Below are 11,256 nucleotides of genomic sequence, written 5' to 3'. Positions count from 1 at the left end.
AAGTGAAGATGTATGTTAGGATCTTCTGATGCTGTCCAAAATCATGGCTTTCTCTGCCCACTGAAGCCAAATAAAATATGGAGACCAGGTTTGGAGGAAATAGAAAGGTGGCTTCAATCCTCAGGTGGAGGAGGGGAGACACAGCAGGCTCCTGCCTCAAGCACTGGGCCTCCCTTCCTTGAGAAATCAGGGAATTATATAGGTGAGGGTGCACAGTCAAGGGTCAGTGACAAGGAACAAAGGTGTAAGGATCTTATATTCTTCTTCCTCTTGCACTGTTTCAAAAACAGTTATAGACTGGAGTCAAGCAGCCTGTTAGTTGGGTCCATCGTCTTTCCTGGATTGTACTGGAGCCTTCCCCTGGGGACTCAGTTGGTAAAGAATCTGGCTGCAATGCAGGAGACCCAGGTTTGATCCCTGGGTCAGGAAGTTCCCCGGGAGGAGGAAATTGCAATCCACTCCTGTATTCTTGCCTTGAAAATCCCATGGACAGAGAAGCCCATAGGGCTATGACTCGCAGGGTTGCAAAGAGGTCCGTCCGACAGGACTAAACGAATTTTGCATGCATGCATGCACTGACTACAGATAGAAATATTCAAAGTAAAAAAAGTGCTCAGAAAAGGGCAAGAGAAAAAAAGAAAACTTTTTCCTTTTTCTCACTGGAACACTTTTAGTACTTCATAGAATTAAAAAACAAAATTCACCCAAATACATTTCAAATATCTAGTTATAGAAGATTCATAAATTAGGCAGCATCCCATCTCTCCAAAGCGCTATAGTAAAGGAACGGTTTTTAAACGCAGGACATGGAATCCATGAACACAAGAAAAGATTACTTTAGGCATGAAAGTGAAAGTGAAAAGTCGCGTAGTCTTGTCCAACTCTTTCCGACCCCCATGGACTATACAGTTCATGGAATTTTCCAAGCCAGAATATTGCAGTGGGTAGCCTTTCCGTTCTCCAGGGGATCTTTCCAACCCAGGGATGGAACTCAGGTCTCCCGCATTGCAGGCATAGGTTACATATTTTATGGGGAACGGAAGGGATCTATCTATATGGCAGATTATCTCAGCCTCCTTTGGGGACAACAGAGAGCCCGTGTGACAGATTGCCTCATTGATGCTAACCAAAAAATTCCTGACTAACTTGTCAAGCCTACATTTCTGGGTGACGTTGAAATTTAAGCTACGACAGGTACTAATTCCCGGATTAGGGACTTGTCCTAACAATAAGTGACTCCATTTCAAGCCTACAGTTTTCTTTCAAACAATAGTAAAGTTGAAATAAGGACATCCAGAGAGATGAAGTGACCTGCCAGAATAACAAAGCAGGCTAAAGACCTCGTCATTCCAAATCCCGCGGCGTTCTCACTCACAATGCTGCCTTTTTTATTGAAACGGGTCTGGAATTTAGTGCCCTTCCCTCTCTAAAACTGAGAGAACATTTAGGAATCATCTGCAGAGTTAAGGTGTGGAAATGCTCTCAGAGGGAAAGGATGCATTGTTCCCGGTTGAGCGCCTCTTACTGCTCCTCTAACACCGTTTTCCCTTTGTGTCTGTTAAGCGCGAAAATTTTTCTCAAAAGACCAGGTGCGCTCAGGCGCCTCTTTCTTAGAACTACATTTCCCACAATGCCTCCGGAGGCCCCACGTAGCAGGAGAACTACAATGCCCGAAATGCCAAGGGTCTTTTCTTTTTTTTTTTTTTTTGAGGCGGATAAGCTTCCACTCCAAATTCAAAAATGAAGTTTACCCACTCTGTAGCCCAGATATAGTCACTTCTTTCCCCTTTCCTGCCAGAAACTTCCGTTCCTAGCTCGAACTTCCGACCCCATTCTTCTCCCAGTGGGAATGCCTGGGATAAATACGCAAGCAGAGAGTAGGGCGCATGCGCTGACCCGGGGGTTTGGGCCTTTGGGGAGGCCCGCAGGTCCGGGCGCGTCCAGCCTTGCGCGTGCGCAGACGATAAACCAACGCCCCAGCGTTGAGGCGCGGGTGTAGTGCCGCATTTTAGTGAAGTCGCACGTGAAGAGCAGCGGTGGCCAGAGCCCGGTGAGTGCAAGCTGAGACCGGGGCTCGGGGGCTGCACGCGGGACTCGGTGGCGGCGGCTGCTATAGGTGGGAGCCCGGCGGCCGCGAGGCCTGGCGAGCGCCTGTGGGGAGGGGTCCGAAGTCGCTCCGCGGGCAATCTTAACTGCGGACCCGGATCCTCGTTGCTATGCAACAGGGGGCGTCGTTACTAAGTAACAGGGGAGGCGCGCGTTTCCGGGGAGAAGAGAGTTTGAGGTGCTGCTCCGAGGTCCGGTGGAGGACACGCGGCTGTCAGGTTTGCGGGACGAGGCCAGCGCTGAGCCCCTCGACCCCGACTCCCGCCTACGGCTCGGCCTCCCGCGGCTTCGCTCCGAGCCCTTTGGGGGTACCCCGAACCCCTGGGCCGCGCGGCGTCCCTTGCCGGCGACGTCACCCAGCAGCCTTGGCAGGGGACACGCTGTTCGAAATAGCACAAGCATGCCACTGACACCGTGTCTCGGGGAGGCCGGGCCCTGGGGAAGGCGCCGTGCGCATGGGAAGCTGCCCCTTCGCTCGCAGCCCTGCCCCCAAACAGTTGCTGGGCAGCAGCTGTTAGGGGTTTAGCGGGGGCTGCCCCCACCTGCCAGGACGCTGACTTCATACTCCCGAGTCGCAGCTTCACCCGGTCTAGGAGCTTCCTTTCCACGCAGCTGTGGTTTTCGAGTGGCCGCTGCATATTTGGATCAACTTTAAAATAGTCCTCTCCGTACCTCTCCGTGGCTCTCCGTTACCATGCTCACCGCTTCTTGGCGGGCTTCTAACACTCATTTAACAAGCATTTATTAGTCATTGTTCTGTGCTAGGCGCTGGGGAATCCAAGGAAGGTTAGCTGTCAAGTCTGAAGGGGAGGTGCTCAAAGTCTATTGGGGAAGGCAGGCATAAAAACTTCTAAATTATGCTACAGTGCAATGAGTGGTAAGTTGGCAGTTTGTGGGCTACAACTTTCCTATATGTTTATAGTTTACAAAGTTCTTGTAGAAACATGTTAACTACTTGCATTAACTCTTAACCTCGTTTGATCCCATTTTAGATTTGAGGAGACTGAAACTCAGACAGGTTAAGTAATAAAGTAGAAGGTAGTGGCTTCTAAATTTTATTTCTTTTGGCTGCGCTGCAGTGCCTGTGGGATCTTAGTTCCCTGGTCGGGGATTGAGCCCACACCCCCTGCACTGGAAGCATGGAGTGTTAACCACTAGACTGCCAGGGAAGTCCAGTAGTGGCTTCTAGTGTATGGCAGAACTGAGCCTGGGACAGAAAAGTCTAGAGTGCTTTGTTCACTGCTGCATTTTGGGGGCTTTGCCCGAACAGTAGACTTTTCCTGTGCTGCTGATCATTTGTGGCAGCTGTCCTGTTATGCATCAGAAATCTGCAAGGAGCTCTGAAAACAAAAGTCTGAACCTGACTCTGGGGAGAGTCCCAGTAAAGAAGCCTCAGGGGCTGGAGGGTGTAGGTGGGACAGAGACACTCCAGCTTGAGGAGGCTCAAGCCCTTCTCACGGCAACCACAATTGAGAACTGTTGCTCCATGGGGGCAGTTTCTACAATGATGGGGAAATCAGGACCGGCAGAAGGCACAAAATCAGCTGCCCCTCCTGCCATGTTGTGATTTATAGTGCGAGAGGAAGCGACCAGGAGGAAAGAGCCTTGGCAGGGAGTCTGGGGACCGCCCCACCCTACCCTCTTAGCAAACCACAGCTAAACATATAGTGCCAGTTAAATGAAGCAGTTTCCCCAGTTCAGCCTGTCCCTGCCCGAGCCATATTGCTGCTGCCTAAACAAAAGCGGCAGGTCTAGTCCTGGCTTTTTGCTGCAGAACCATGACCTGTGAGCCCAGCAGGTGGGTCATCTTCTGGTGGGTGGTCTCCTTGTGGGAGTCTGGGTGTCCTCTGTCTGTGAGGTGGTTGATTTGGGGGCAGAACTTTAAACTCCTTGAGGGCAGCAACCATGTCTTAGTGAGGCAGGGTGGGTGGGGTATGGAAGGAGCAAAAGGGCACGGTTTAGATCCTGGGTTCTGGAGTCAGTTCCCTGTCCTGCTGTGTGAACTTGAACACTTGATCTCTCTGAGCCATAGTTTTCTGAGTAAATGTGGAGAAATAGTAGTATCTTATAAGTTTGTTGTGGACTTAGATGAGACGGTGAAAGAACAAGCACTTTGTAAATTATAAAGCAACACACAATTTGTTGTTGTTTGAGTGCCTGCTATTTGCTGAGACGTTTAAGACATCCTTCCTCTCAGCGCTCACGGTTGCTGCAGCCCCTGACTCCCATGCTTCTTTTTATCAAAAGTATTTGATTGGGATGAAGTGAGGAGGTATCATGGTGATGAGTTAGACCCTTGCTGAAGAAGAAATGAAGAGGAATCCTTTAAAGAAAACAATTTGAAGAAAAAAGGGAAAATGAAAGTGTTAGTTGTGTTCAACTCGTTGCGACCCTATGGTCTGTAGCCCGCCAGGCTCCTGTGTCCATGGGATTCTCTAGGCAAGAATACTGGAGTGGGTAGCTAGTCCCTTTTCCAGAGGAATCTTCCCGACTCAGGGATCAAACCCAGGTCTCCTACACTGCAGGCAGATTCTTTACCATCTGAGCCACCAGGGAAGCCTTTGAAGAAAGGGAAGTAGCCAGTAATCTGCTGTCTTATCTCCAAAGGGCTCACTCTGGAATCGGGTTAGATTTGGTTTCTGGTACATTTCCGAAGGTTGACTGGCAGGCAATGCCAGCCTCACTGTGGAGAGTTTATTTCAAGGTCCCCCAAGTCTCCTCAGATTTCCAGGTGGCTCAGTGGTAAAGAATCCGCCTGCCAATTCAGGAGATGTAGGAGCCAGGGTTCAATCCCTGGGTCAGGAAGAACCCGTGGAGGAGGAAATGGCAACCTGCTCCAGTATTCTTGCCTGGAGAATCCCATGGACAGAGGAGCCTGGCGGGCTACAGTCCCTGGGGTCGAAAAGAGTCGGACACGACTGAGCGATTGAGCACACACAACTCCCCTGAACTGCAGCAAATGGCTGCCTGAAAGTTGAGGCTGGCACAGAACGCAGGAGGCTTCCAGTTGGGGGTGGGGGGGAGCAATTCACGTCGCCTTGACCTTCTAGATAGGAGGAGACATCATCGGATCCCTCCGGATGGAGGTCCTTGGATATAGAATCCAACCCAAGATAGCAACCCTGCTCGTTAAGTCCTCAGTGCGGTCATGACCCAGATAGACCAGGAACTGACCAGTGCTTTCCTCATCTCTGACCACAGGCAGGCAGGAACCATCTGGTTCTTGATTTGTGCCAGGAAAAGAGTAGAAGGCTTCCTAACCTGAGGTTGTTCCCTCTGAACTGCCTGTTTTGCAGCCTGCCTGATCCTACAGGCCTCAGGAGGGATTTAGAGCAGCTGTTTCTGTGCCAGAAAGTGCCCCAAATGTGATATTTTTGTAACCGGTTCTTGGACCCTCCTACCCACTAAACAAGAATGAGAATATCTTCTCCTCTTCCTTGATTTCTGGCTGACTACCTGAGGGCCCTGGTAGCTATAAAAACTTCAAACACCTGACTGCTCTTGCCTCAGGGGCCTGGTTAAGCCTCTGCTTCTCAAGTCTGAATCTCCGACACTCCCAGGAACTGCAGGTTCATTTCTGAGCCTGTAAGAGAACAGGGAATTTGCTGGTGCTGTTTGACTTTTCTCAAGCACGGTAGCAAATGGAAGTTGGAACTGAAAACTGAATTTTTCTTGACTAAATTCACTGGTACTTCAATGAGTCGATACTTGTTGGGTCTTAACTTGCCTACAGCATCACATTACAGAGGAGATCAGAGCATAAAACACAAAGCAGTTAAGTGAATTATCACCAGTAATTCACGGAGTGGGATTGGTAGATGCCAAGTCTATTTTAGCTCATGAATAATCTCTTGTGTGACTTTCCAAATCACTTGTGAGATTTAAGTTGAAGAGGATACAGTATGGTGGTATATGTGAGGGTGCTAATGTCACGTGCGTGCATGCTAAGTTGCTTCAGTGTCCAACTCTTTGTGACCCCACGGACTGTAGCCCGCCACACTGCTTTGTCCATGGGATTCTCCCGGAAAGAACACTGGAGTGAGTTGACATGCCCGCCTCCAGGGGATCTTCCCAACCCACGGATCAAACCCAAGTCTCCTTGTCTCCTGCACTGCAGGCAGATTCTTTCCCGCTGAGCCACCAGGGAAGCCTGATGTCAGGTGTACCTGGATTCAAATTCTGGCTCCCCTACTTGCTACTTATCCTTCCTCAGTTTCTTCATCAGTAAAATGGGGGATAAGAGCCTACTTAATGGGTTGTTATGAGGATTAAATGAGATAGGTGGCCCATGGTTAACTTTTTATTATTAATAATATTGTTCCTTAAAAGTTGTGCTTTAGCTCTTTGCCTCCATTGGGAGCTGGGGAGTTGAGGTCATTCAGTGTGAGTGGATCTTGACTTTGCACAGTGGAAACCTGTGGGGAGCTTTTGCAGGTCCAAGCCCGGGCCATACTCACCGTGACATCAGAACATCCTGTCTTAGGGCAGAGGCATCAATAGTTTGTGAAGCTTTCAGATGTTTCCAGTGAGCAACCACAGTTGTGATCCACCTTCACTTCTGTGATTTGGAAGCTGGAATTTGGGTCCAAATCCTGGCCTTTCTCCTTAGCCCCAGTGACCTTGGGCAGATGCTTAAGTCCTAAGTCTCAGCCTCTTCTCTCTACCCATAGTGGTGAGGAGAATAAGGACCATCTCACATTATACTCCTGCAGAACGAATGGCCTGTGTACAGTGTGTTCTTATTTGAGCACCCAACTAAGCACATTTCTTTACATCTTTATACAGTGGTAATCCTATTTAAGTGCAATTTTTAAGTTTAAAAAAAAAATATATATATATATATAAGCTTTATCTAAAGTAGATTATAACCTCCTTGGGGACAAAGTCTTATAATTTTTTTTTTTTTTTTTAATGCCCAAAGCACCTAATACACAGAGGCGGGCCTTCAGGTTTTTAGAGCTGGAGCATCATAGAGAGCTTCTCATCCACCTTAAGGCACTGACTTACACTTACTGGTTTATTAATATGCAAGCAGTAAAGAATGTGAAAGAGGAACCCAATGAATCAGATGGTTATGCCCAGCTGAGGTAGAAAGTCTCAGTTCTGCGTTTCTCAACTAACAGGGAGGGGTGAAGGAGGGTGCTGAGGCAAGTCACGCCCAGGACAGTGGGTTTCTCTGCCAGTTCGGGCCCTCGCAAATGCTGTGCTTCTAAACCCTGGCAGATCCAGCCATGGCAGGCTCAGGCAGCAGGTCGCCATGGGGCAAGCATCTGTTCAAAGTCGTCCTGATGGTGTTCGTGGCCCTCCTGCTCCCGCACTCAGCATCTTCCCAGTCACATCGAGACTTCGTGACGCCAGGCCAGCAGAAGAGGGAGGCCCCGGTTGATCTTTTGAGCCAGATTGGTCGCTCTGTGCGGGGAACCTTGGATACCTGGATTGGGGCAGAAACCATGAACCTGGTTTCTGAGGTAAGGAGGGTGTTCCCTGCTGTGACCGCACACGTTGAGGACAGAGGAGTTGTCTTGTTTACGGCCATTCGTCTTGACTGTACATCCTCTGTATCATAATCTGTGGGGCAGAGAGCCCCCCTTTTCCACAGAATGAAGCTAGACAGCCCCTGCCTTTTGCACCCACTTTGTTTCATTCCTACCCCAGAGCCTTTAGCTCCACCCCCCTCTTTCCCTTATCCCTGCCTTTTCTTGCCAGAAAGACTGGGAAATGAGCCGTCTTTGTAAACCTATGTCACTGATGACTGTGTGTCTGACTTTGGTCTAAATCTGACCTAAAGTCTTAAATTGGCAAAATATCAAGACCTGAGTCCATTCTTTCACCTGGAGAGGGGGGAGTGGGGATGACTCAGGGCCTTAAGGCAGTGCTGTCTCTTCTACCCAGTGGCATCCCAAGCATGTTGCCGCATACTTTTGATAGGTCTTATTGAATACCTGAAACAAAGATCTTACCATTTATAAGATCCATAATACAGAAGAGCCAATTGACTTGGTTGTCACTGAAACATCCTAGCCCTTCAGGGATGCTGCATCCCAGACCTTCAATACTTGGGAGGCTAGGAGGAGCCACCCCCCCCCCCCCACCGCCACCAAATTTTATAGGGTGACTGCTTCAGGGATTTGATGATTCCCCCACATACCCACATTCACCCACTACCACCACCGAAGTATTTGAGCACATCAGTTGAATTAGGGCCCCAGTGTCATGGGTTCCAGCTCAGGAAGGAGAAATGGCCCATCCCCACACACTGGAAGGTGGCTGTGGAAGGGACCCCTCAGCCAGGCCGAGAAGCAGGTGGAGGCGTTCCTGGCCGGTGGTGGTAAGGCCCGGAGGAGAAGAGCATCATTAATTATGGACTCATCTCGTGCCCTCCTCTTCCCACAGACCTTGGCACAGATAATGTGGGCCATCTCGTCAGCCATCTGCGTGGCCTTCTTCGTGCTGTCTGGGATTGTTGCTCAGTTGCTGAACACCTTGGGGCTAGAAGGTGAGTGGCAGAGAACTGGTTAGGTCAGCTGGAGCTTAGCGTGTCACTTCCTGTTTGTGAGAGTTTATCTTTTCAAGGTCTAAACTTTTCCCTAGCTATTTAACTCCTCCCAGGTCTCCCCAGAGGCAAGCCTAAGAGCAGGCTACTAACTGGCATCGTGCTAAGCCATAGCGTCTCTTCTAACCAGTACCCACAGAGGCTCACTCCCATTTCATAAATGCAACAGACTCAACCAAGGGAAGGAGTCTGCCCACAGTCAGCTGGACCCGATGCTGGGATTTAAGCTCCATGACCCAAGGGGAAAGGATTTTTCCTTGGCTAAGGGGGTTTGGCTCTTCCCCTTTTAATTGGTCCTTGAGAGCACTCCCCACTCCCTTCACCGTGCCAGCGTGGCTGATTCTATAACTCTCTCCCCTTCCAGGAGATCACCTCACCCAGGGCCTGCAGCTCACCCCCAGCCAAGTCCAGACCTTCCTGCTGTGGGGAGCAGGCGCCCTGGTTGCCTACTGGCTGCTGTCAGTACTCCTCGGCTTGGTCTTGGCCTTGCTGGGACGGATCCTGTGGGGCCTGAAGCTTGCCCTCTTCCTGGCCGCCTTTGTGGCCCTGGTGAGGTCCGTGCCCGACCCCTCCACCCGGGCACTGCTTCTCCTCGCCTTGCTGACCCTCTACGCCCTGCTGAGCCGGCTCACTGGCACCCGGGCCTCAGGGGCCCAGCTGGAGGCCAAGGTGCGGGGGCTGGAACGCCAGGTGGAGGAGCTGCGCTGGCGGCAGAGGCGAGCAGTCAAGGGGCCCCGGAACGTGGAGGAGGAGTGAGAGGGTCGCCGGACGCTGCCCCCTGCATCATACCAAAGAGCCAAGCTGCTTCCGGGTCGCACAACCCTCCTTCCAGCCCCTTGCCCCTTTCTCGCCCTGTCTCTGAACCTTTCAGACCTTTCTCTCTGCAGTCCCCTTAGCCGAGAGAGGAAGACCATCCCCCGACTTGTCCTCAGGGGCCCTGTCCTCTGAGGTTCTCTTGTCTGGGCTTGGTTCTCCCCACTCTTTCTCTGCTCCCAGCCTGCCTTAGCAGGACAGGTGGTTGGCGGGGGGCTCCTGCCAGCTTCTGCACCCACTCTCAGCGAACACCCCGATCACTGCCGATGGCCTCCATGACTCAGCCACGACTTGCCTTCCTCCAGTGCTCTTTCCCTCCTGTCCTTCTCTACCTCTCCCTTTGCCAAGTCCCCTGCTTCCATCCTTGTTTGTCTTCTCCTCCTAGCCCTGTACTCCAACCAAACCCCAGTCCCTAAAGGCATGCTCCTGTCCCTTTCATTGCCCGGTGGTGGGGTTGGGGAGAGGCAGGGCCTGTGGAGCCTGAGGGCAAACAGAAGTGGGGAAGTTCCCACCTGGGGCCTGGGCTGAAACATACCTTGAGTCTGTTACAAGTGCCTTAATCCGAGCCAGCGGGGTTCTCCGTTTGCCTGCTGCTGCCATACTGTATGTAAGAAACTGCCCTGTGGCTGCTTTGTGTCAAGAGGAAAGTGGTTCCTCTCGGATTCTTGATTCCCCTTCAGCCATAGCAAAAGATGACTGCTTTGTAGGCTTGTGCCTGCAAGGAGGACCCTGCAATGGCCGTGAGCTCCCCTGTGGGGGTTTCAGAGGCCCCGAAGGAGGAAGGAGTACCCATCTTCCTGTCTGCACAGCTCCAGGCGGTTCTCCATCTCTCTCTCCGTCACTGCCACCAAGGAGTCGCCGATCAGTGGCCCAGGAGGGGTGCAACACAGACAGCAGAGATGTACCACACAGCCCCTTCTCATGCTCTGCAGCTGAGATGTCCCCACTGGGGCGGGGGGTGGCACTCATTTCTTCCTCCAAGGCTCTGGTAGAGGTGGGTGGCCTCTGCCAGGCCCTGCACACGATGTGAAGAGTAAAGAAATGCCCAGTTCTTACTGTTGAGGTTGAAATGGAATCACAGCTGCAGTGATATATATATATATATATATTTTTATTGGCGCTTGGTTGGTTTTAAATAAAGTGCACGCTATTTTATTATCTCTTTCCGGATAAAATGTATTTGCTAAAAGTCTGGCTTGCCTTGATTGCTCCCTCTCCAGCAAAACCCATTTCTGCGGAGCTGCTGTTTCTCCCTGCAGGTGCCAAATAGGGAGAAAGGGAGTGAGGAAGAAAGCTGGTACCAGGGATCCTTCCCTCCTGGGCTGTGAGGAATGAGGAGGGCACACCCCATTCCCAAACTTCTGGGACTGACCAGCTTCCAGAGAATAGTGTGCCTGTAGGGGAGGAGGGAAGGGACCGCTTCCATCCCTCTGTGCAGGAGCGGTAAAGGCTGGCCCCCAGCCAGAGACAGACTAGCTTGCCTTCCCTGCATCCCCACCATGGTTCTCAACCGGGCCCATGAGCTGGATCAGTTATTTCATGGAGGGGCCCTGGTGTCGGTTTTCCTTTTTAAACTGCCCAGGAAAGGCTAATGTGCAGCTGGGTGTCCTGCTCTAGACTGCTCACTCCCAACACTGCTTGGCGGAGGAGGTTGGGCCAGGAGACTGGACCTGGGAGGCAGGCCTTCCCCCTGGGGCAGAGAGGAGCCCTCACACTTCCAGGCCCACAGGCTTCAAGCAGGGATGGGGCTGCGTGCACCCAGGCAGTGGTCCCCTGGCCCTGTG

At 51.4% G+C, this 11,256-nt stretch overlaps 1 protein-coding gene across 2 annotated transcripts; it reads left to right on the top strand.

Moving 5' to 3' along the window:
* Window positions 1–1,895: 1,895 nt before the first annotated feature.
* TMEM109 (transmembrane protein 109) lies at window positions 1,896–10,627 on the top strand. Of its 2 annotated transcripts, none has more exons than XM_061166447.1 (4): window positions 1,896–2,050; window positions 7,330–7,574; window positions 8,500–8,602; window positions 9,024–10,627. In XM_061166447.1, exons 2-4 carry the CDS (start codon window positions 7,338–7,340, stop codon window positions 9,413–9,415), a joined length of 732 nt encoding a protein of 243 aa, XP_061022430.1. In that variant the 5' UTR covers window positions 1,896–2,050; window positions 7,330–7,337; the 3' UTR covers window positions 9,416–10,627. The 2 variants fall into 2 exon arrangements, with proteins under 2 accessions (XP_061022430.1, XP_061022434.1); XM_061166451.1 differs by lacking the exon at window positions 1,896–2,050 and adding an exon at window positions 3,778–3,904.
* Window positions 10,628–11,256: the final 629 nt, after the last annotated feature.

The sequence above is a fragment of the Dama dama genome, chromosome 2 (genome assembly GCF_033118175.1).
Source record: "Dama dama isolate Ldn47 chromosome 2, ASM3311817v1, whole genome shotgun sequence".
NCBI lineage: Eukaryota > Metazoa > Chordata > Mammalia > Artiodactyla > Cervidae > Dama > Dama dama.
This window is presented reverse-complemented; position numbering and strand designations above follow the sequence as displayed.

Excerpts from the sequence above, each read along its gene's own strand:
- TMEM109 (XM_061166447.1), top strand. The coding sequence starts at position 7,338 with ATGGCAGGCTCAGGCAGCAGGTCGCCATGGGGCAAGCATCTGTTCAAA. Across the intron at positions 7,575-8,499 it reads CCATGAACCTGGTTTCTGAG|ACCTTGGCACAGATAATGTG; the intron begins GTAAGGAGGGTG and ends CTCTTCCCACAG. Across the intron at positions 8,603-9,023 it reads GAACACCTTGGGGCTAGAAG|GAGATCACCTCACCCAGGGC; the intron begins GTGAGTGGCAGA and ends CTCCCCTTCCAG.